At 36.2% G+C, this 26,291-nt stretch overlaps 2 protein-coding genes and 1 long non-coding RNA gene across 5 annotated transcripts in view; 2 read left to right on the top strand and 1 right to left on the bottom strand.

Annotated features, from left to right (window-relative positions):
• The window catches only part of LOC117323058, a 29,786-nt gene extending 28,760 nt beyond the window's left edge, over positions 1-1,026 (top strand). Inside the window, exons 28-29 of the mRNA XM_033878059.1 lie at positions 390-630; positions 912-1,026. Of these exons, the coding sequence (XP_033733950.1) occupies positions 390-630; positions 912-918 (248 nt within the window). The 3' untranslated portion in view covers positions 919-1,026. The remainder of the gene's footprint in view (positions 1-389; positions 631-911) is intronic.
• Positions 1,027-1,051: 25 nt separating this feature from the next.
• Positions 1,052-25,710, bottom strand: LOC117323057. Of its 2 annotated transcripts, XM_033878058.1 has the most exons (29): positions 24,176-25,707; positions 22,511-22,789; positions 21,306-21,608; positions 20,607-21,059; positions 20,118-20,225; positions 19,230-19,526; positions 18,326-18,628; positions 17,626-18,078; positions 17,138-17,245; positions 16,211-16,455; positions 15,650-15,960; positions 14,754-15,046; positions 14,205-14,410; positions 13,837-14,032; positions 12,984-13,088; positions 12,464-12,708; positions 10,957-11,267; positions 10,540-10,838; positions 10,064-10,266; positions 9,757-9,949; positions 8,753-8,857; positions 8,210-8,451; positions 7,544-7,851; positions 6,783-7,075; positions 4,936-5,135; positions 4,564-4,756; positions 3,386-3,751; positions 1,430-1,744; positions 1,052-1,144 (listed from the first exon to the last, which is right to left on the bottom strand). In XM_033878058.1, the coding sequence occupies exons 1-29, from the start codon at positions 25,191-25,193 to the stop codon at positions 1,137-1,139; spliced, it is 7,959 nt and encodes a 2,652-aa protein (XP_033733949.1). In that variant the 5' UTR covers positions 25,194-25,707; the 3' UTR covers positions 1,052-1,136. The 2 variants fall into 2 exon arrangements, with proteins under 2 accessions (XP_033733949.1, XP_033733948.1); XM_033878057.1 differs by lacking the exon at positions 1,052-1,144 and having other exon boundaries at positions 1,187-1,744; positions 24,176-25,710.
• Positions 5,062-7,974, top strand: LOC117323059. 2 transcript variants are annotated; one of them, XR_004531641.1, is made up of 3 exons: positions 5,062-5,173; positions 6,806-7,090; positions 7,670-7,974. It is a non-coding gene; the product is annotated as an uncharacterized LOC117323059 (long non-coding RNA). The 2 variants fall into 2 exon arrangements; XR_004531640.1 differs by lacking the exon at positions 5,062-5,173 and adding an exon at positions 5,926-6,244.
• Positions 25,711-26,291: the final 581 nt, after the last annotated feature.

Raw genomic sequence — 26,291 nt, 5'->3', positions numbered from 1 at the left:
TGCGTGCAAATAATGCAGTTGCACCAAACTTGGCACTTTGTTCCACAGCTTTAAGATTAAACCTTTCGCCACTATAAATGTTTAGCTTAGCGTCGTAAAACGGTTTGTTTACAAACTAAACTAGTTGTTGTATAAGAGGCCAATCAAAGTTGATTGACAGTTTATCTCTTCACAAGTAACATTTTTGCATGTATTTCCAGAGCGACGTAGTTGATAAATGTGATTTTTCTCAGTAAAATATATTTAAAACAATTACAGCAGTATGAAATAAAATGTTTACACAACTAATAATATTGGATTACGATAGTTATATAATATCTGCTCATTGATTCTGTATCGGTTTACCATAATGTATTATTGGTATACGAGTTTTTAAACCTATGTTGTAGAGTGTAAACAGACCGATTCCGGTGAGGACTATACGGGCCGATGGGGCCGGACCTTGTCTGGACGGGTGTGCCAGAGATGGAACTCCCAATACCCACATAACAACACGTACAGCACTAGCCTGAATGGTGAAGTAAACTACTGCAGAAATCCTGGTGACCACGCCCCCGGACACACCCACTCACATCCTTGGTGTTACACGACAGACGAAAATAAGACCTGGGAATACTGCAGCATTCCAAAGTAGGTTTCATGTTTTCGTTTATCATGGATATTACTTATATTATGCACGTTATATAATGTATCATAAAGTATAACAGGTATAATCACTTTAGAGTTTTTTCCCTTCGGGAAAACTATTAAACATTACAGCTATGATATTAAGCATGTTTTATATCATTTTCAGTTCCAATACGTACTCAAAAATTGGTTCAAGAAAACATTTTTACTACTTTAAATCTGACGAAGACCTTTAACTTATAACTATAATATTTTTAAACCTTAAGTTATTATCCATGTTTCAGCTGCTGAAATTGGTGCTTCTACCATCGGCTTTGTCACTCAAATTGCGACAAGTCAGCCAACGAGAAACCACGTTCAGGAAACGATAGAAGTTCTTTATCATAAACGTATTGTAATCTAATTGAAACACATAAACAGATTACTGAATCAAAACATTTTAATAAGCGATCTACCAACAAGCTAAGCAGTTAAATTTCTTCAGCATCTGGGCAGTTAGAAAGTTAAACTTACGGCGCTGAAAAAAATTATAAAAAAGGAATTAACAATTACGTCAAAATGTTAAATCAAATAATTATTTTCTGCTTTAAAGACATTTCTTATAACACAAAACGGGTATATTTAATATGGAAACTTACATCATTTAAATCGCTTTCTTTAAATCATTGAATTTTAACTGAGATAAATATATGGGAACTTTGAGTGAAGCAAAGAGTGATCAATTTAACATTTCCTTCGAAAGTTTAAAGAAATGAACAGGAGCATCTCGCTTAAACTTGATAATTGAACGGAAGAAACAAACCTCTGCATGAGTTCCGAGGAGTAAGATTTCTGATGAATTCTAATGTACATTTCTCGCACACGTTGTCTTTTACTATGACCGTCGAATTGACCATCTTGAAGGAAGCGCAGTCGCTGAAACCTCTGCCATTCCTAAGGATACGAACTCGTCTGTTAACATGCACTTTTGCGAATAGTTTGGAACCCAACTTCAGCATGAGAACAGAATAACGACACTGTTTGGAAAATTGAGACCTATAGTTACAGGCCCCAGTCAACGTGAGAGAACTTCCGCATGATTGATGCTTCGCGTTGATCTCGCACTGGGAGTATGGAACTGTATGAATAACCAAAGCAATACATTAGATGTTTTAGTATATACTAATTTACTGTGACATGCATATATTTTATCAAGAATTCCACGTGAGAAGAGAGAAAACATGTTATTTTGTTGATAAATATTTTTATATGACCTATTGTACATTTGTAACATTCATTTCATTAAAAATTGAATATATATATTAATAAAGAAAAGTTTATATAATGGTACTGTTTAAATGATTTATGTGTGTTTTGGATAAGGTCAAATAACTAATCAACTAGTAAGAATTGAAAAATGAAAAATAAGAAAATAGTTAAAGTTTGAACAAGTCTGAAACTTGTTAACATAAAAATAAAATAACTTGGAGACGTGGAAACGAAACAGAACAAAGGCAACAAAAGTACATAGTTGTAAACGCACTACTTTGTTTCACAATTCATTGACTGTCCTTAAAAAAGTGCATGCATATAAATATATGTTGTTAGTACATATATGATCCGGAGCAAATTAGAACAGTAGTTTAAGCAAAAACAAATTATTAAAAAAAACAAAAAAAAACCAGTATCGGGTGAAGCGCTGAAATTATATGAATATATTACATATTACATATAATATATACATATAATATATATATATATATATATATATATCTTTATATAAAATATGTTCTCATTATCCTTGCCCCAGTTCCCATATGACGTTGGCCTTTACGACGACCTTAAACCCGTGAATCCTACATCTTTAAACGGTTCAAGAATCCATTGCTTCTTGAAACACCAGTCGTTATCAACAAAACATTTCTAACGAATTAACTGTAGAGTATGTTAACCCGCAGAAGCAGCGATAGTGATAATAATGGCCTATAAAGCATACTTTGAACATTAACATTCACATCGAAAATTGTCGAATTAATATGATTCATCTTATCTTTGTAATTTACATTTTAAATCAATGATGGGATCATTTATAATCAAACATGTTTAAGATACTGTAAACGGACATGTTTTAGCGGTAGTCTTATTTTGGTGCCTGTCGCTCCGGAAGCATTGCCTTAAAAAATTGATAGCGCTAATAACGTATTCTATGAGGAACAACCAACCAATTGAAAAAATAGACTCGTGAAACATCCTCTGTGTATAGAAAGTTGAGCCAGGGATAAAATGTCTGGCAGCCACTGATTGGCCAGTATGTTATGAAGTAACGAAATAGATATGTAGACTGATAGGTAACTATCCATAAGAATAAAGATATAAATTTCATAAGTCCGATTGATTGTTTGCCCCAAAAAGTTCAGGTCATAATAGTTTACAGGTAAACATTTCAGATTTTTGGGAATTTTTACTGCGAAATTCACCTATTTTCAAAATGGCTACCATGAAAAAAATTTGAACTGAAGGACCCAACTTTTTTTTTATTAAACTTTTGTTATATAACATAATTGCCATATTGAATTCAAGAATTTTAATGATATACTCCAAAACGTTAACACTAAAGTCTATGGAAAAACAATTGGTTAGTTGGTCCCTATATACAGTTTATATAGAACATAATTTAGCACGCCACTTAATATACGCGCTGATCTGTTAAAATTTGAAAATGCGCTAAAGTTTGAGTGCGCCAAATTAAGCTCGTTTACAAAAAGACATTATCTTTTACCATATTTTGGTCGGCGTGGTCTGGGTTTAGTTGTTGGTTTCGGAGAAGGCTTCGGTTTATTTGTGACTACAGGCGGTGATGGTAAAATGGTTACTTTTTTCTCTGTCGTAGGTTTACTTGCTGGAGTTGGCTTCTCCGTTGGTTTTGGAGTTGGCTTTTCTGTTGGTTTTGGAGTTGGCTTTGGAGTTGGCTTTTCTGTCGGTTTTGGAGTTGGTTTTTCCGTCGGTTTTGGGGTAGGTTTTTCAGTCGATTTTTCCGTTGGTTTTTCCGTCGGTTTTTCGGTTGGTTTTGGAGTAGGTTTTTCCGTCGGTTTTTCGGTTGGTTTAGGAGTTGGTTCTGGAGATGTTGGTTTCCTAACTTTTATTTCTGTGAAATGAAACATTACGGTAAAAACACAATGAATTTATCAAAAATGCCAGTAACAAGGACCCAAACAAAACTATGCTATAAGTTACTTGCAATGGACAATACTACGTTATCTATTGTTGAGATAGTTTGACGGCATGAGTTGTAAATTTCCTTTGATAGACCAAGGAGTAACAGGAACTACAACATTAAATAATTTAGGAAACTAAAGTCAAAATGAATGCCGTAGATTTATCATTTATAGAACAAGTACATATAACATGGGAAGAAACGGTCAGGATGTTATATTGAGTTAGCTATTCTTTCAGTTACGGAGTTCGAATATTACAGTACACATAACTATGAAGACGAATTATGATATTTAGTTTATGATTTTTGACATCTTTTCTTCTGAGAAAAAACCGGTACATCAATCGCATTACAAAAAGGATAAAGAATATCGGCATATTAACGCAATTTCAATTCAAACTTGAAATTGATATAATAAGTACAATATACTTTATAAAATAGATTTGTAAATAGACCATCTAACAAGTGCACCGAGAATAGGACCAGGCGTTCCGGGTTGAGATGAGACAAATACTTTTGATTCAAAGCTTATGAGAAATAAAACATTACAAATATTATATTACCGTTCGTCAAAATAACGTTATTTTTAGGTTTGATATTCAGAAGCGTTTCCATTCTAGTGAAATCTTTAATTAAAATGTCATATAACCTCTTATACCAGGTCGAAATTCAGTATGACCAAGGATTTCGGACAGACGCGTTACGAACAACTACAAACTCTATGAGCGTAAGATGGTACTTACCTTTACAACCAATATTATTGTTCCCTGTGAAACCTTCTCGACACTGACACTTGTATATACCGTCAATTTCAATACACTCAGCATTCTGGCGACAATTGAGATGTCTCTCCATAACAACCATTCTATTTATGCCGTCCTCGTGGACACAGGTCTGAACACGGTCGCAGTTGGTCAGTGGTCCTGTTCCATTCAGCTACAAAATAATATTTCGTATGCATCTAGGGTAATACAAACTTATCACACTAAAGTAGTGGTTGTAAGGGGCAGGCCTTTTAATTTGGCTGGCTTACATTAATATGGATAAAGAGGCCACAGGCTTGGGTCCCTTATTTATCTTATCAAACTCTCTCTTAATTCTGTCAAAACACCTACCGGGAAATACTCCCTGTTATAGAAGCACCCACAATCCCTCTCTCTAACACATGTGCTTCCACTTCGCACGTATCCCTCTTTACAGACACATCCCTCCACGGGGGCGAGCGGGTAAGACATCGTTCCATCCGGGTCATCACAAGTTCGGGGATTCCCCATAATGGCCGGACTGTATACTTCAGAGGACGCGCACTGTAGAGCTGTTTATGCAACCAAACGGAAAAGGTTTTAAGTTTAGGTATGCTGTTTACGGTTTATTTATGATTCAAAATAAAAAAAAGTTGATTGTAACAATAAACCCGTGATAGTAAAAAAGAAAACAAAACAGAAAGTGTTTTCTGAAATATACATATATCTTTTGCCAGTTCAAAATCAAAATAGATTCACTTGATTTGATCACGTGTTAGATAAATGAGCACGATAAAGAAAAGTTGGGCCATAAGCAGAATTCTATGACAATACTTAACTAGAAGAAAACATTTTTATCAGTATTTGTCAAAACAATTTACATAACCTAAAACATGTAAACATATTTGTAGCTTTAAAGCTGACAGTGCAAGTTAAAAAGCATCCAATTGAGATTAAAAAATAATAATACATGTATAGATTTCCAAAATTCGTTTCCGAGACAGCCCCCAGTTATGGTAGTGTCGTATCTAAGGACAGGCAGACATTTTTCTTTTTTGTTATGCGTGGATACGAACCGCTATAAAAGCGCGTGCGTTCATTGAGACAGGTATCAGTTTATCGATACATCCGCATTGCGACACATCTCGCCATTATACATAGCACACGTTTTCAATACACACGTCAATGGGGTTTTGTTTACATTGTACGCAATTGCGGAACTTGGATATGGAATTTGAAGAGGTAATTTCATATATACATATATATTTTATTTTACAATAAAAGAAAGAAGAGAAAATATTGACAATACAAAATATTTGGGCCTCAACAAAACATGCAACTAATAGAATTATAAACAGAGTAAATATGAGTAAATTCCTACCTGAGTCTTTCCAGTGGGATATGCAGCAAGAATAACTTTACAACTGTTACAGTATTGTATCCATAGTTTCTATCGAAATATTTTCCGTGTCTTCGTTTCATTTGTACACGTGTCACAAAAGCGTGATAAAACCGCACTACAGCACAACAACAGTCCTAGTGTAGTGTAGACAGTAGACAAATGTAGACAATTTGGACTTAATTCGTTATGCATTTTCCAGCATTTATTTGGGGAATTTATTTTGAACACAATTTGAAAGATAATTGAGAGACACTGACCATCTTTCTGCTCAGGTTACAGGTAAGTGCTTCTGTTTGGTGTCGTTCGTCAATACAGTTGCAGGTCACGTGGTGTACAGATATAGTGATACAGGTGTGTCACCATGAACACCTGAGGTTAGAGTTAATGTGAGTGTGACGAAGCACGTTCTTTTTATAGCAGTTGTGTCTTGGTTGTATGCACGCATAACAAAAAAGAAAAATGTCGGCCCGTCCTTAGATACGACACTACTATAACTGGGGAATGTCTCGGAAACGATTTTTGGAAAGCTGTATTCTAATGTATTTTTTTCAATCTCAATTGGATGCTTTTTTACTTGCATTGTCAGCTTTAAATTGATTATAGCAGTGTCTAAAATTGATTATAATTTTGTTTACATATATGAGTAGTTATCAATATTGAATGTTATCTTCTTTATAGAGGGAACATATCAGTCATTAAAGCCTTCCCCTTACTAAATAATCATGAAAATATAAAACGATGAATATGTAAGATATACTGAATGAACGTAGTGCATCGCGATTCAATGTCATGTGACAATTCTGTGCGGAATACTTACGACATAAGTTCATTGTTCTCCAGGGTTTATTGATGAGACCATTGGCCTGACAGTTGTCTGCAAACGCTTCCATGGACTGACACAAAAGTGTCATGGCGAGCACTTCATCCCCTTGGGTCGCACACAAGTCCGCCGAGCAGGAGGAGAAGAAAGATCTAGCGAATTTATTCTGTGATTTCACACACTGACCAAACACGCCTTTCTTTTCAAGAATTTTCCCGCAAAATTCTTTAGATTTGATACGCCTTTCCCAGGCTTTGTTACAACTGCTATCAACATCCTCCGTTTTGCATCTGTAAAATTGAATGGTGAGACATTGATTGTAAAGAAAAATAATCCGCACAATGAAATACCTATTTTAATCCGTTAATTGATACACATGTATGCGAACTTATACCTAAGATTTGTTTTGATCATAGACATTAACTTATTTTTTGAAATCTCCAAATTATGTATGTTCCACTGTTACTAGTGAAACCTTTGTTATATTAAAATACTCGAATTTCATTTCGGTTATCTCGAAGTCACAGAAACTTATATTGCGAAAATTCGTGATAAACGAATATTTTTAGCATAGATATTTTCATATTCAGAACTGGTTTTTCTAACATTTTGTACTTTGCTTACACAACCTTATTATAGCTTCAACGAATGGATTAGATTTTACGAGAGCTTAGCTAAAATTGCTTTTCTGATGAAAGTTTTATTAGATCGTATTGTATTATCCCCTCTAAATACGATCTACGACGTATTACACTCACTCTTTTTCTGCTCCCTCAGAATCATCTTCCACTTCGTAGCTATTTCCTATGAGTTTGAATTTGTTTCGATTCCTCGAAACGTCGCGACCATTGTTAGTTTTGAAGTCATCCTTTTTCCCATTGCAGTTTCCACATAGTCCAGTTAGGTGTTGCCCAACATCACGTGGTACCACGACGCTCACTGCATGGACACCATCAAACGTCACGATTGCACACCTACTGAGAAGCATGATGTGTCTACCCTTGGTTACAACGACAAACCGTCCACGTGGTTCCTTATATGGAGTGTACGTTAATACGCCATCAATCTTGGAAGAGAACGCGTAAAATAAATGTATATTACAATGTTTATTGTATGCTTTGTGAAAGTAGAAGGAATTTCAAATGGTATGAACATAATATCAACAATTCATTAAAATATTTTTGGTGAACTTGCTTTTTTTCTGAATATTATGTTACCGTATTACAGCATACTGAATTTACAGTCAACGGTTGATTTGTACTGGTAACACATGACTTAGACAATGATTCAAGATTTGTGATAAATTCTTGCTCTGCTTATGTTTTCCTTTTGCCTTCAGATACATTTGTTTTCGTTTGGGTTGTCGATGACGTCATTTCGGTGACAAATGCTGTAAGAAGAGTGTGGTTTTAGGTGTGACCTACCTGTAAGTTTTTCCCTTGCAGGAGTCTGATGGACTGGTCTCCTAACTTGATTTCCACCAGTCGTGTGAAAGACACGTGTTTGAGATTTCTACGATGTTCATTTTTGACCTGCACATCAAATCCACATGTTTCGTTGATTTCCAGTTTAGATAACGAGTATTTACATATTCCCATAAAATGGACCGTTTGGCCGTCATATAGATGATAATGAGGGTCTCCGGAGGCTGAGCATACGCATGCATCTAAAAGTTGAATTGATGAAAAAGAATTATTTTGTTCCAAAAAGTTTATATCGTCTTTGAAATATGTATTCCTAAAATCAAAAAGAGTTTGCATTTAATCTATTTGTATAATTGCTTCTCCAAACGATGCCAACGTTACTTACAAGCATGACGGAGTTAGCACCCTTCTTGCGTTCAACAGAAGAACAGTGCTCACAAATATAATTTTGCGGAAATAATATCAAATTTGCAATAACTGGAAAGGAAATAGATTTCAAAGATCGGAATGCCAAAATATTGATACATCTATTGATATACCTACCAAAACATGCATTGATTCCGTCTCCGTACTTTCCTTCCTCACAAACGCATTCTCCGTTTTGACATTTAGCGTCAACGTGACACGTGTAACGTCCTCCGCACATGGCTGAAATTTAAGCGCATGGGTGTTTGTTCTTAAAAGTATTCAGAGAAAAACATATGTGACTTGAAAACAAGAAAATAAATAATGACTACCATAGCTGTAAGAAAAGAATTCCTAAATTATTATTAATATTATATCATGTACAGTTCTACAATGACCAATGAACATAAAAAATAAACATATCTTATTTGTAACATGAAGATAACTTCTATCAGTTATAAGCTCTGTTTTCACCCAAAATTGCGTGTAGGCAACATAAGGGTATCATAGTGCGATGATTCGTCGCTACAAAGTAGATATTTCACTAAATCAGCAGTACTGAAGTACGTGTTTAAGCAATAGTGACTAACGGATAGAAAATGCTGAAACTGACATGGTTCGGATATTACGAATCTAACAATGAACATTGTTGTACGGGATTTAAAGATAAGAAAAAAAATCATCTTCAGTACTGGTCGATGTTTGTTCTTAAACAAACAGGGAGACAGGGGGCAAGTGATATAATTTCATTGGCTTATGAAAAAAGTGTACACACAAGAAAAAAAGATGATCGCCAATAAGTACATTTATACGAATTGAAGGCAAGATATTTCTCATTTACGTCTTTTTTGTTGAAAGTTATTCTTCATAGATGTATGTACACTGGCAATGGTAAGGGAATATGTAGCCAAAATGCATTTATATACACTGGTATGAACTAAAGCTATAAAATATTTAAATTTATTTATTTAAAATTTATATATCTACAAAGATATACATATTGCAATTGGCTGATGGTTTGAAAACATGATTTGGGAGCCACGGCTTACAAGACTGCATAATACTCTACATTTGGAGAACCCGGTTAATCAACAAAATAATAATAATGATGTTAAGATAAATCAAAATGTGCACATGCTTACGTAAGCAAGACTTGATGCCGTCTCCATGGTATCCATCTTTGCACGTGCATTGGGGACGCCCTTCTACCAAACCACACATGCCGTCCTTGTGGCACCGTTGATTTACGGTAAGACGTTCCAATATCGCTTCGCCGTTCTCGTGGGTGCATTTAGTCACAGTTGTGCAGTCGTCTGACGCAAACGTCGTACCCAGCTTCATAAAGAGAAATGATTATGAATAGGTTTCCTTTAAAATGTATGACAATCGACTGGTAAAAGAATGTGCTTACAACAAAAACTTTCAAAATGCATTGCGGAATCGGCTTACCGGAAGATAATCGCCCTTTGGAGTCAGACAACCACACTTTTCTTCAGGAACACATTCGGTACCACTGAGAAGAAAACCAGGCTGACATTCACACCCCTCCGTATCCTCCAATTCACAAGTGTGCTCAGAGTTCGGCATCAAACATGTTGCCGGACATCCTGATACAGCAGCACTATAGCGCATGTTCTTTGGACAAGTGATGGCTGAATAACAGATAAGTTCAGTTATTGATACCAGATCAGTCAGGATTGAATGAGGTGTAGCTAATGGTGGATAATAACGCAAGACAGGTGATAGCTAAATAAGAAAATATAGCATGCATGGCGGAATACCTAACTGTCCATGACTTGATGGAAAGCGACGAACAAGACAAAGCTGAATTACAAACAATGCATTTCTAAATAGATTCATATTACGATCAAGAATATAAATAAACGAAACTGGTTTATTTACAATAGAAGGTTTAAATCGCTTACGACAAAAATCTGGTTTCCTCCATTTCACGTTGAACCCTCTCGTCTCACATTCTGCTTCTAATGCTTCCATCGATCTGCATATCGCATCACGTCTGGTTTCAGGGTCATCAAAGTATGAACACACATCAAACTGGCACGCATTGAAGAGGTCAGTGGCCATAGCGACGTTTTCCGCAGTACATGCATTGAAGGGAGATAACTTTCCGAATCGTGGATTCATAAAACCGCATTGGCCTCCCTTAGAAGCTCTGTCCATAATAGCTTTGGAACACTGTACATCGTCTTCGGTTGTTATACATCTGGAAAGTGGGAAAGAAAGAACGCAAATGAGGAACATGCTTCAAAGCGTTAAATGTTTTTTCATCGTTATCTGTCATCTGTATAATAAAATTAAGGTTACTTAATATATTAACTTACCTGTCCGTGCCATCTGCAAGTCTTCTTCCTTTTATATAACTTTTTCCTATGAGGGAGTATCGGTTACGTTTCTTTGACACATCCTGTCCAGTCTTAGTCCGGAAATCATCCTTCTTACCGTTGCAGTCTCCACACAATCCGGTCAAGTCTCCCGCATATGACTTGGGAACGGAAACACGAGCACTGGACTTCCCATCCCAGGACACTCTATGTCCACATGCTGTCCTGAGGCGAATATATCTCCCACTGAGGAAGATGGTAAGATTCCCGTTCATCTCCCTAACAGGCAAGTACTTTTGTTTCCCATCAACCTTAACGAACAAAAATAAAACATACGATACATATGCTTCATTTGGATAAAATTGCGTTAATGTCCATTAATATATATTTTGACATAAACCAAATTCCGTATTCAAACACAATCCAGAGAATCGAACTAAACTATTCAAATTTCGTTCATACATTTTATCAGGTATAATGAGCCGTTTTGCTCTTTTATTTCAATTGTTAGAGATTTCTGTGTTGTTTATTAGATTCTTCATGTAAAATACACATTGTTGTACATTGTTGCAACTTGTACATTTCGATGCCGTCATATTGTTTACAAGTCCTGTGTTGTGCCTGCACCCCCTGACACGATGGGCTTCGTTTTGTGATTTTAAGTTTTTTATTACTTTCTTAAGTTAAATTGATCATAAATGCCTAAATTGACCTCAATCAATACGAAGTATGAAAGCTGTGCATTCGTGATCGCTGCTTGGATTGGCTGTTATAGCCACGGAGAGGACGGTCCTTATACCACAGTTTTGATTATACAAACTTGTGTGTACAACCGAAAACTTTTACACCATACCTTATGTTATTTGAATTTATCTGTTTTTAATAAATTGAATTGATAACGATCTCCTGCTTTCGTCTATCACCGTTTGTTCGTTTCTATGTGTCGACTTCGGTACTTAAAACACTGAAGAGTTCCAATATCGAAGCATGGACTTTAACACTTGCTCTTTACATCGTCCTAGAGCACCCGATTACCCAAAACCAATGATTATGAAACAGATAAGAGTGTGAATGTATTTGAATGTGAACAACGGAAATTGCTGTAAATTCTTACGAAAACGACAAACATCGTCAATATTATTTAAATAAATGTAGTCAATCCATTGGCGCAATTAATGCAAGTTTCTAACGCAGTTGAATAAATAGAAAAATGAACAGCATTTTTCTCTAGTTTCTAAGTACGATGAACAAATGTATCACGTTTATTTGTACGGAAAAGTACGTAAATCGGGAGTTCTGGCCTATTTATCGAACATATGTTAATGTAGTCTTTCGTACAGGTCACGTTACCAAGGGAGAACACGAGGAATGAAGAATATATCCAGAAAAGGACGCCAGGGCACCGAACATTGAAATCTGGTTGTGAAAATACACGGATCAGATGAGGAAAATGTTAAATAATGTATCTATATTGTTTATGATTTAAGAATTGTCATGTAAAACTTACGAACACTTGTCGATCCTTCTTCATGACAATTTTCGTGCCATACACCTGAACATGGACCGACTTTGTATACGACACTCGTCTGTTCCTGCCCCGGCGTTCATTGGAAACCAATACAGTGATCTTACAAGGATCCTCCTGTCGAGTTGTCTTTGTGAGAATGTACTTACACACTCCCATAAAGTGGATCATCTGACCATCGTAAGTTCTGTAGTGAGGATCACCACTAGCCGAACAAGTGCACATTTCTGTCGAAAACAAAATAGGAAACATGTCATAATCAAGTTTATATTTGCCAAATGATGGAACCTTTGACCAGGTATACATTTTTTTTCTAAAAATTAAAAATACCCCCCCCCCCCCCGATCTCATGAAAAACTAATGTATTTAAAGGATACATTCAACCATAATGCCACGTTTAGAAACCATAATTTCCCTGTACCCTTTATTATTCATTACAAATACACACTGTAGATGAATCTGCTGTCGTATTACTAAAAATAAAACGAAACATGTTTCTCACCTTTACAGTTCCTAACCCCATCTCCTGACAGGCCTCGGTTGCATTTACATTTGTCATTTCGACACGATGCTTTAGCATGGCATTTGTGTTTCATTCCACAAAGAGCTGGATTAGAAATAAACACATAGGAACGTCAAAGCAAAGAATGCAAATATGAACGAGTAAGGTGTATGTTTTGTTCGATTCAACCAACCTAACGGTCAAAATCAATCATAACTATCAATTTAAAACTCATCTTTTCTATGGGATGTATAACGGCTCTTATAGCAACGACCGCAGAATTGAATATTATGTTTTGATTTTTGGGTAGGGTGGAAACTTAGGATGTGGGTAAGTGGTCTTCTATTTTGATATTGTGGTTGTTCCCCACATGAACTAATTGTTCCATATGGCATTTTAAATTGGTAGGTTTACAACAATGAACCCATTTAGGGCATGTGCTGCCAGAGAGTGTCATCCTGATTTTTCAACAGTGGTGGTTAATTGTTTGGGTAGCTGTAAAGTCTTATGGATCAAATAATATGGTATTTATCATGTCTTTTACAATGTTAATAAAATCTTAAACAGATGTTTGTTATGTTTAAAAAAAAAAAAACATTCCTTTTGTTCAGCAAACAGTTGACACCTCAGCACATATGTTTGTACATATGAGCAGCATTAGCATATAATTTTTATTTCGTAATTAATAGAAATTAAAATTAAATGTGCAAACTTTTGTCAATAGTTTAATCTATCCTTTTGTTCATGTTCAAAGCGCAGATGCTATACTGTAAAGCTATACTGTCGTCGATTGAAAAAAAAACTGTTATATTTGTTGAAATTGTGATTGTAGCTATTCAAGAATGATACATACGATCACACTTTCTGGAACCATCTCCTTCGTATCCTTTGTTACAAACACAATTTCGTTCTCCGTCTTTGTCCAGCGTACACTGAGCATTCTTGTGACATCGCCGTCCAGCCCCTGCCAGAAATAGCTGACTAGATCGTCCAGCCCTCCTACAGATGAAGTCCGTCCCACAGTCTCGAGAAATCTTCCGAGCGTTCAACTGCAAAAAAGTATCCCGATGACTCGAATATTAAGACCAACATATTTGTTCAATCTGCCAGAGGAGTAACGCCTGATTGAACAAAACAACCATATCTATCCATTAGCAAGCATTCGAAATACCGAAATGGCTTGCACCATATATGAGAACCTGTAAATTAGATGTAACTCACTGGGAAGTATGCGCCTTCGGAATCGACACAACCGCACTGGCTCAGAGAAATACACTTGCCATCGCTAAGGACAAACCCGTCTTTACATTCACACCCCTCCCGTGGTTCCAGGGTACAAGTAGATGGCGCCTTAGGATCGACACACGTGGACGGACATCCAGAGACATTTTCCTTATATACCATGTTCGGGTCTTCACATTTTAGAGCTGGTGACAAACAAGAAAATTGCAACAGTTTAAATGAAAAATGACAAATGCACAACGTTCATCAAAACATATCACACACATTTCGTTAGAGTATGTCAGTGTGTAATTTCTCTTAATCAAATATCGACCATTTATCGAAATGTCAGTATCGTTGTGCACCCAATGTTTATTTTCCTTTTATATTTGATTAATTTTTATCATGCTTATTTAAACGAAGACGAAAGTGAGTTGTTAAAATGCACAAGGCATTTATCTATTTGAGAAGTCTCAAATCCTATTCCTCACCAACAGTCTAACAATGTTAATTTGACAGGACAAAATGTATATCTTTAGAAATACCCACGGCAGAAGTTCGCGCTCCTCCATTTGACGATGATGCCATTTTCTTCACACTCCTCGGCAAACGCCTCTACAGCATTACACCTGACCTTTGACATCTTCTGAGACTCTCCTTGGAATGAGCAAAGGTCAAATACGCAACTCTCAAAAAAGCCTTTTGCTTGAACAGGAAACTTGCTGATGCATTTTGCAAACGGCCCCGTTTTCTCGATGATTTCACCGCAGTATTCCCGTTTGTTCAGACGATTTGCTAGCGAAGGATCGCACTCCGGGGTGTCCTGAACTACCGGCACACATCTGAAAAAAAATCTCTTTTATCTTATTCGTTACCTTATATGCCTTCTACTACCTGTTCAAGTTTCTTCGTTATTGTTGAAAGTAGTTTTTTATGGACTCGCAAAAATATAAGGGGATATTTAACACACTGAAAATGAATTAAGATTTAGCAACTTATTTTAAACATATGTTTGGTTTGTTTGTTTGGTTTGTTTTTATTTAACGTCCTATTAACAGCCAGGGTCAGTTCAGGACGTGTCAGGTTTTGGAGATGGAGGAAAGCCGGAGTACCCAGGAGAAAAACCACCGGCCTACAGTCAGTACCTAGCAACTGCCCCACGTAGGTTTCGAACTCGCAACCTAGAGGTGGAGGGCTAGTGATAAAGTGTAGGGACACCTTAACCAATCGGCCACCGCGGCCCCCCATTTAAACATATGTACGACATATATACTGTTAGAGTGGTTTGGGGTCACCTGCCCGACCACGTGGGCTTCCCCGGGTACTTCGGTTTCCTTCCACAGAAAGACCCCTCGTGATCTTTTATCAGGGCCAACGAGCGTGCTTGATATAAGTTGATATAACTTGTTGTAAAGTTTAAATTAGCAAAAGCCTAAATCACTTACCTGGGATCTGACAAAATGCCTTTTTCTTGCACCTTGTAGCTGTTTCCAACAAGATTGTACCGGGAAGGGTTATTGGTGACATCACGTCCGTCACGTGTCCGGAAATCGTTCATTTTCCCATCACAGTCGCCACAAAGCCCTATCATCTGTCTGCTGAAGGAAGCCGGTACAACAACACTAACTGCATGTACGCCATCAAAATTGACCAGTACTCCGCATGCCGTCCATATCTGAACGTACCTGCCGCTCGAGGTCACTTTCAGTTGACCTTTCATTTCATTGACTGGCAGATAACGTTTCTCGTTGTCAATCTAATTCAAAAGAAGTACGGCAGATTTAATAGCAAGACTATATACCCTTCAAGATATTTTAACAAAACCATAAGTTACCCATTTTAATTTTATTTTCATCAAAATTAAAAAAAAAAATGTACATCCACTGATGAATATGTAAATGCGAAGACATATTACTGTCAAAATAACTACTTACAAATTTACAAAATCGTCTCAAAAATAAGGATTAATAAAGTTTGTTGGGATAAGAAAAGTATTTCAAACTTACGAAGACTTGCTTATTTTGATGTAGACGTATCTTCCTTCCGTAAATCTCCACGTCAACGAAACGAGTGAAAGATACTCTAGTGTTTCGGCCTCTTCTTTCATTCTTGACTTCAACGTTGAAAGAACATGTGCTGTTACGATCCAGAGATCGAGTCAGAGTATATTTACACGTACCCATGAAGTGAATCATCTGACCGTCAAATGTTTTGTAATGTGGGTCGCCCGATGCCATACATAAACAGGATTCTGCAAGGCAATATATTCAGTATTTGATCAAATGTGTCGTGGGGTCGCAAGACGCAATACAAAACACAGGATTCTACAAGGTTATATATTTAACACGTGACCAAATGTTTTTAATGAAGATCGTCTGATGCCATACAAAAAAAAAAGGATTCTACAAAGTAATGTTTGTAAAATGTAATACAATGTTTGTAAAATGTAATACAATGTTTGTAAAATGTAATACAATGTTTGTAAAATGTAATACAATGTTTGTAAAATGTAATACAATGTGGCAAAGAGGGAGTCGCTTGATGTTCTACAAAAACGATTTCGCGGTGTGGGTTGGTGGGAGTAGGGGTTGTGGCTTTCAAATATGATTTTAAAAGATCAGATCATTTAAACGTATGTCTAGCGGTGGATTTACTTGTCAATATTTATCAACATGATTTTTTTTTAAGACAAACGTTCATTCATGTAAAGACAGGTCTTTATGAATTCTAGTGATTTTGACGTTAATAAAAAAGTTCTTACTATATTTCAAACAAAAGGATTTTGTATTTGTGTATGAAAATTTCTTGATGTTTCAAAAGGGAGAAAATAAGGTAGTTTTTTCCTCAGTAAAAATTTAAAGTCATTCGTAAAAACATATAGGTCTCTGGTCTGGTTTACTAAAATTTCAAAATGTAAACTCTGAATAACTCACTTTGACAGCTGTTGTAACCATCACCGTAAAATCCACGATTACATACACATCGTCCGTGTACACATCTCGCATTGTCATGACATTTCCTACCATTACACGTGTCGCCATCTGAATGGATAAATATATTCATTCTATATAAGTCATCAATATTGCAAAAGACATCAAATTTAGTTAGTCGACAATAGGTAGGAAAAAGTAGAGAAATAACATTGCTCACACGGCATCTTTTCAGATAGGATTCTTTTGAGGTCGGCTTGTTTTCGAGGTAACCGAATACTATTCAGATATATTTTACTGCCCAAACTGAATGTTTACTGCAAGTTAAGTATTTTAATCATCAGAGATCGAGATAATGAAGTATGACTGTAATTGCCTCTTAAAAACCAGAATTTATATTGTTGCCAAACTGACATGATTCTGAGCGCTATATCGATTACTGCAATACGAAGACATCCCTGTCGCCTAATGGTAACTTTACCTAACCATACCTTCGATAGAGATTTTCCATTCTCCAGACGCCCATAAACCAGTGGTGACTCCTACAGAACGTACTTCAAGTGGTGCCGGGTCCCGCCAATTCATAAATACTCTCCATCCTCCATTGACGTAGCTCTGAACCACAATTCCTCCATTATTCCAAATGATCTTGAACTTCCGGTACTGTCGGCAGTCCAAATGCCTTCCATGATTAGTATACAGATTTGGTCCTTGTTTTCGCGTTCGGATGACGGATTTAGTGTTTGACCAGCCTCCAATGACAATCTCGTAAAGCTTCCCCTTTTCGCCGTCCGGGCCCATCATTGCGATGTGGGCATCATTACATGTCTTTACTTCGAACTCGAATGTCTTCTTTCCACCGAGATTGTAGCCATACTTGTTTAAGTGAGTGTAAACATATTTTCCTCGCTGTTTCGGTGTTTTAATGGTGATATATCGAACTCCTACCAATAAATACAAAATGAATGCTGATAATGAAACCTTTCAAAAACGTTCAAGTAGAACGATGATACTGTAAACGGGGATTTTATTCGATTTTACTCGCGATTCTTTTGCAGGAAGATGCGAGTCGTTTTTGCAGAAATGAGGAACATGACAATATTTTTTTTCTGATTGAATTCTGTTAATTGATCTATTTCTGCTATTTTATTCTACCCTCGAAAATAGAGAAAAAGTGACAAAAGATCTTACCAGTATCAACACATGAGTATTGGACATCTAGGTATTTGAATGTCCCTCCACAAGGATCTCCAAACACTGAGTTGCTGGCGAAGAGGACACACGACTTCTTCCCGTCACACGTCTCTCTGACCTTGACCATGGATGACTTGGCGTCACATTTCAGATGACGTATCTGTCTACTGGGACACACAGACTTTGAATTACGGCCATACGAGGCTGAGGTTATCTTGATGGATTTTCCAGCATCACATGTAATCGTTTTCCTCTGACGTTCACAAACAATTTCTTTTCGTGCGCTACTCTCTTTTGTCTCTGAAATTATTAGAATTAACATATACATCAACAGATGATTACAACCTTTTCGCGATCGACGTTACCTGAATTGGTATGCATTCGCTTACAACAAACACGTGCTGAGGCAGTGATATTATAAACTTGATATATAAAAATGTTAATCGCTTAATCATTCTAGGAAAAGCCTGCAATGATACAAATTTTCCTATCGAGCGATTTTACTCATATTCCTCAGCTATATAATTTTGATAATGGTTAAAAGTACAATTTCTTTTTAAAATCGACAGCTGTCTTATGAAAAAGGGCCAAGATACTGTTGAAAACTAACTGTACTGAAGCCCCAAACATTTAAACAGGTAGCTGTTATACTGATGGATATTAGCAGGCTTTGCAGTTGTCAATTGAATCTGACTATTTCCATGCTATAGTAGAAGCATTGTAAAGTCAAATGGACGATCCGGAAAATATTTCAAACTTGAATTTTGAAGTTTCGCGGTATCCCCGAGACGGAAAGAGAGATATTGGATGATCTCAGCTAAAACGCTAGTAAAACATGCTCGGTGTAGCGATTGGTTTTAGGGATATCATTGAGACACATGTAGCTACTCCAAATACTTACTCTTGGTTTTAGAACATGAGTATTGGACATCTAGATATTTGAATGTCCCTCCACATGGATCTCCAAACACGGAGTTGCTGGCGAAGAGGACACACGACTCCTTCCCGTCACACGCCTCTCTGACCTTGACCATAGATGACTTGGCGTCACAGTTCAGATGTTTTATCTGACTACTGGGACACACAGATCTTGACTTACGACCGTACGAGGCGGAAATTATCTTAATACTCTCCCCGGCATCACATTTGATCGTTTTCCTCTGACGTTCACAAACAACCTCGTTTTGCCCTTCGGTTTCTGAAATGATTTGCAGTAAAAAGCTTAGTAACAAATATTTACACACCAATAAAGTAAATCAACTGGCCGTCAATGTTTTTTTGACAGGGTTGCCAGACAGGATTCTACAGGGGAAGGTATGTAGAGTATATTATATAATCGTATTATGCCACACAAACACAGGATTTCGAAACCCAAGCGCATATAAACGAATGTCTAGCAGTCGAGTGACCTGTCGATTTTTGTCAAATGGATCCATCCAAGATAAAGAAAGATTGTTATAGCTGCGGTCACCTTGCGTCACAGATAAACAAATATCTACAACGCAAGGTCTGGACGAAATAAATTAAGGCTTCATAATACTGTTAAAGTCTATCATTGAGATTTTCAAATCAATTTAAATAACTGAATACATTTCAAACACCTTTTTTAAATTTTGATATAAATGTCTTTTAGTGTATGATTAAGAACAAAAGATAAACATGTACAAAGTGTTCTTTAACTCGTTCTCTGTGACAAATGATTATTGTAAGGGTTGGATTTGATTTACGAAATTTCACAATATATCCTATGACTTCCATCAATAAAAAAGAGTGAAACCCCATAGCTTACTTTCACAACTCTTGTAACCATCACCGTACAATCCACGATTACATACACATCGTCCGTGTACACATCTCGCATTGTCATGACATTTCCTACCATTACACGTGTCGCCATCTGAATGGATAAATATATTCATTCTATATAAGTCATCAATATTGCAAAAGACATCAAATTTTAGTTAGTCGACAATAGGTAGGAAAAAGTAGAGAAATAACATTGCTCACACGGCATCTTTTCAGATAGGATTCTTTTGAGGTCGGCTTGTTTTCGAGGTAACCGAATACTATTCAGATATAGTTTACTGCCCAAACTGAATGTTTACTGCAAGTTAAGTATTTTAATCATCAGAGATCGAGATAATGAAGTATGACTGTAATTGCGTCTTAAAAACCAGAATTTATATTGTTGCCAAACTGACATGATTCTGAGCGCTATATCGATTACTGCAATACGAAGATATTCCTGGCGCCTAATGGTAACTTTACCTAACCATACCTTCGATAGAGATTTTCCATTCTCCAGACGCCCATAAACCAGTGGTGACTCCTACAGAACGTACTTCAAGTGGTGCCGGGTCCCTCCAATTCATAAATACTCTCCATCCTCCATTGACGTAGCTCTGAACCACAATTCCTCCATTATTCCAAATTATCTTGAACTTCCGGTACTGTCGGCAGTCCAAATGCCTTCCATGATTAGTATACAGATTTGGTCCTTGTTTTCGGGTTCGGATGACGGATTTGGTGTTTGACCAGCCTCCAATGACAATCTCGTAAAGCTTCCCCTTTTCGCCGTCCGGGCCCATCATTGCGATGTGGGCATCATTACATGTCTTTACTTCGAACTCGAATGTCTTCTTTCCACCGAGATTGTAGCCATACTTGTTTAAGTGAGTGTAAACATATTTTCCTCGCTGTTTCGGTGTTTTAATGGTGATATATCGAACTCCTACCAATAAATACAAAATGAATGCTGATAATGAAACCTTTCAAAAACGTTCAAGTAGAACGATGATACTGTAAACGGGGTTTTTATTCGATTTTACTCGCGATTCTTTTGCTGGAAGATGCGTGTCGTTTTTGCAGAAATGAGGAACATGACAATCTTTTGGTTTCTGTTGAATTCTGTTAATTAATCTATTTCTGCTATTTTATTCTACCCTCGAAAATAGAGAAAAGTGACAGAAGATCTTACCAGTATCAACACATGTGTATTGGACCTCGAGGTATTTGAATGTCCCTCCACATGGATCTCCAAACACTGAGTTGCTGGCGAAGAGGACACACGACTTCTTCCCGTCACACGTCTCTCTGACCTTGACCATTGATGACTTGGCGTCACATTTCAGATGACGTATCTGTCTACTTGGACACACAGACTTTGAGTTACGGCCATACGAGGCTGAAGTTATCTTGATGGATTTTCCAGCATCACATGTAATCGTTTTCCTCTGACGTTCACAAACAATTTCTTTTCGTGCGCTACTCTCTTTTGTCTCTGAAATTATTAGAATTAACATATACATCAACAAATAATTACAACCTTTTCGCGTTCGGCGTTACCTGAACTGGTATGCATTCGCTTACAACAAACATGTGCTAAGGCAGTGATATCATAAACTTGATATATGAAATGTTAATCACTTAATAACCTGAGGAAAAGCCTGCAATCATACCAACTTTCATATCAAGCGATTTTACTCATATTCCTCAGCTATATATTTTTGTTAATGGTTCAAAGTACACGTTTTCCTTAAAATTGACAGCTGTCTTATGAAAAAGGGTCAAGATACTGTTGAAAACTAACTGTACTTAAGCTCCAAACAATTAAACAGGTAGCTGTTATACTGATGGATATTAGCAGGCTTTGCTGTCGTCAGTTGAAGCTGACAATCTCCATGCTATAGTACTAGCATTACAAACTCAAATGAACGATATGAAAATACTTAAAACTTAAAGTTTTGCGGTATCCCCGAGACGGAACGAGAGAGATTTAATGATATCAGCTTAAACGCTAGTAAAACATGCCCGGTGTAGCGATTGGATTTAGTGATATCGGTGAGACATATGGAGCTACTCCAAAGACTGCTGGTAGCACTCGAAACATTATTGCCCGCTTCATATCAGACCACACCCGAACTTCAGTCTACGTATCCAAATGCAACCTCAAAAAGTGAAAAGTCTGGTTAAAATTCATCCAGCTTTACTAGACTATCGGTACCCTACTACATTGAGACACTGACGAAATGGCAGCTTTAAATGAACTTTAAGTTTACGTAGTTAACAAATAACACAGACATACCATTTAAGTGGGCAAAACAGATCGGCATTGGCAAGAAATAATGATGCTTATAATTTTCGGACTGTTTAACTTACTATCTAACTAACTACTTGACTTACTCTTGGTTTTAGAACATGAGTATTGAACATCTAGATATTTGAATGTCCCTCCACATGGATCTCCAAACACTGAGTTGCTGGCGAAGAGGACACACGACTCCTTCCCGTCACACGTCTCTCTGACCTTGACCATGGATGACTTGGCGTCACAGTTCAGGTGTCGTATTTGTCTACTGGGGCATATAGACCTTGACTTACGACCATACGAGGCGGATATAATCTTAATACTCTCCCCGGCTTCACATTTGATCATTTTCTTCTGGCGTTCACAAACCAACTCTGCGTAGAAAAAGTTATTATCAGTATTAAAACGTTAACTTAAGTACTTATCTCGATAATATGACATTGTCAGCATTAGTGGATTCCAAATTATATTGTTTTAACATTTTCCTAACAAAAAATTAAGTCATGCTCCTATGTAAAATAAGGAGACATTTGTCTAACGTTCACCAACCCGTATTCGACCGTGCTCTTAAATGCAATGGCGCGATATATTTTTGCTCTCTCTTCCCATATGATTTTAAAAGAAGTAGCTATATTTCATTCGTTTGTTTCAAATAAAAACAATGATTACAAATGCACGTACGGACACACAAACTTAAGTGGCTGTGAAAAAAAAAACCGTTAGACGTGAAAACGCAAAATTAGGTCGCCGCGAAAATAAGTTTGTTTACACTACAATTGTAAATAGAGTTCCAATACACATCACTCATATAGACATGCATAAAAATAACAACGTACATAGAAATATACAACGAATATGCTTATTAACATAATTCATGCATAAAAACCTAATTACAACAATGACGAATCATTAATCATTCCATACATAAACAAATACACACATTCACAACTAATGACATATATAAGGAGATATATTTACATGTACTTCCACCAGCATAATGACATAAGTCAGAATTAAACTTACATATATAAACGACAGCAATTATGTACACACAGCGTATTAACATGTATAAATGCGCAAACACGTACAAACTCAATACATACAATATGCATATGAAATAAAAGATAAATAAGTAACGCTTTATTTGATAATAACATGAATTCACATTGATGTAAAACATACCTTAAGGTTTTGATGACAGCATATCGACACAAACAGACTAGAATAATGATAAGGTTACAATAGGAAAAAGAACAACATACATTAACCGTAACGTACAAAAAACATGTCGGTACATATTTAGCTGCATGCAGAAATAAGTACATTCTGTAGAGAAACAATTAACAATTAAAACAAACAGGAGTTATTGTGATATATTAATTGATTTTCACTAATGTTAGAGTGACTAGATTTATAAATACCATTGATTCATTCTAACGCACGGAATCTTCTCGGAAATTTAAAATATTTTAATATTTATAAATCACTATGTCTAAGTACACGGTGGATAAAAACTTTGTGATAAAAAAAAGAATTTGGAAGATTTTATCATGCAGTGAAGATGATTTACACAATGATATTTTTGTAGTAGAGATTATTTTTAAAAATATTTTAAAAAGAATATGATGATAATGGAATAGAATACAAAAGTGAAAAAAACCCAACAACAACATAACAATAGAGTTGCGATGCAGCAATATAAATAACAAACATCATTTCAAGTCAACTACCACAACACAGACTATTTACACATAGTATACCTTTATTTAGAATTTGCTTCTTTTCTTTTGATTCAAGACTCTTATCATGTGGCTTTCTCTCCTTCTGATGATGGCTTTTGTTGTGCTCTTTGCCTTCTTTTGAATGATGTTTTTCCTTGGAATGGTGCTTTTCCTTGGAATGATGTTTTTCCTTGGAATGCCCTTTGTGCTCCTTGCTTTCTTTGGAATGATGTTTTTCCTTGGAATGGTGCTTTTCCTTGGAATGATGTTTTTCTTTGGAATGCCCTTTGTGCTCCTTGCTTTCTTTGGAATGATGTGTTTCCTTGGAATGATGTTTCTCCTTGGAATGCCCCTTCCCTTTATGCTCCTTGCTTTCTTTGGAATGATGTTTTTCCTTGGAATGTCCCTTTCCTTTGTGCTCCTTGACTTCTTTGGAATGATGTTTTTCTTTGGAATGCCCCTTCCCTTTATGCTCCTTGCTTTCTTTGGAATGATGTTTTTCTTTGGAATGTGTTTTCCCTTTATGCTTCTTGACTTCTTTGGAATGATGATTTTCCTTGGAATGTTCTTTCCCTTTGTGCTCATTGCTTTCCCTAGATATCTCTTCCTTGGAATGCCCCTTTCCTTTGTGCTTCTTGCTTTCTTTGGAATGATGCTTTTCCTTGGAATGCCCCTTTCCTTTGTGCTCCTTGCTTTCTTTGGAATGATGTTTTTCCTTGGAATGCCCTTTTACTTTATGCTCTTTGCTTTCTTTGGAATGATGCTTTTCTTTGGAATGCCCCTTTCCTTTGTGTTCTTTACTCTTTTTTGCATATTTTTCTTTTGAGCGACCCTTTTTACTTTTTTTACTTTTCTTAGAAAGCTTCTTCTTTGGGTCCTTCTTTTCTTTGGATTCCTTGATCTTTTTTGGAGGTGTCTTTACGACAGGAAGTACTTGTTGAAGCTTACTGGCCGCTGACGCTACAGAATTTTTTTTACTGTGATATTTTTCAACAACTTTTCCCTTACTTGGCTTTTTCACTGCTTTGTTGGATTTTCCTTTAAATGTCAAAGTCATATATCATTACTATCCATTTATGCCACATTAACGAGTTAATTTAACAAGTTATTCTATTTACAATAGAACTAATAACATTATATTATAGTTGTTATTAAATATCAAATGTAATTGCAACTCACAGAAAACCTTCTTCTTTTTTTTTTATTTCTCCCCAAACAATTCCACTATTCGTTAATTTTTCCATCCAAAGTACATTTCCAACGTCAATTTTCAAATAAAACTAGTCAAATGAATATCTTATGCATACTTAAGCGAAAATATATACCTAACAACAATGTAATCACTGAAATACTCCATCTGGAGATATAGATGTATATTTAATTAGATTGAGGTATTGCTTCACAAGTAGGTAAGCATATCAAGACGTAGCCAATACATAGGTGGAAATGAATAACAAGGCAACATCTTGATATCTACAAGATGCCACATATGGCGTTATTATATATTTGATTGTATTGATGAATACAATGATCAGATTATATGAAAGTATTAAAACGTAGCGGATGATTATGGGATATTGGATTAGTATGCAACATGTTGATACCTGTTAGTATTGTTCATCCTTCTCATAAAGACGTTAATTTACGTAGCTATGGTGCGCGACAAAGGGCAATAGACGATAGAGCAAAAGAACATAAGGTAATTTCATCTTCCCTTGATAATTAGGTTAATGAAATACGTCATGACCGACTTTTATATGAGATTAGTGTTCCTTGATTTTATTTGGCTCGTATATTAGTAATTATTTACTATTGAATACTTACGCGCTTGATTTAACGATCTTATGATAAAAACAACTTGTCTTAAATCTTACAATTGAGCTACTTCCTCAAAACTCTTATCTTTAAACAAAGCCTCACATTCACAAATCTAGGATCAAATAATTAATTAGATCGAGTCTGAAAAATAAAAGCAACATTTGTGACCAGAGATATTTTTCAGATAAGATAGTGTTACTCATATTAACTTTGTAGTTGTTCCTCATTCAAGTTCGATATATCAATACTGCTACGTATTACATTCGTCATAGTATATTTTGAGTATACATGTTTTTGAACCAACGATGAAAACTATTACTTTTATCATGTTTGAACA

Source organism: Pecten maximus, chromosome 3 (genome assembly GCF_902652985.1).
Source record: "Pecten maximus chromosome 3, xPecMax1.1, whole genome shotgun sequence".
NCBI lineage: Eukaryota > Metazoa > Mollusca > Bivalvia > Pectinida > Pectinidae > Pecten > Pecten maximus.
The sequence above is the reverse complement of the archived record's forward strand: the minus strand, read 5'-3'. Positions and strand labels throughout refer to the sequence as shown.

Bases quoted from the DNA above. Each gene is read 5' to 3' on its own strand.
- LOC117323057 (XM_033878057.1), bottom strand. From the start codon at position 25,193: ATGACTTTGACATTTAAAGGAAAATCCAACAAAGCAGTGAAAAAGCCA. The intron at 21,609-22,510 runs GTAAGTCAAGTA...TAATAATTTCAG, and splicing joins CTCATGTTCTAAAACCAAGA to AGACAAAAGAGAGTAGCGCA. The intron at 10,267-10,539 runs GTAAGCGATTTA...TCTGTTATTCAG, and splicing joins GAGGAAACCAGATTTTTGTC to CCATCACTTGTCCAAAGAAC.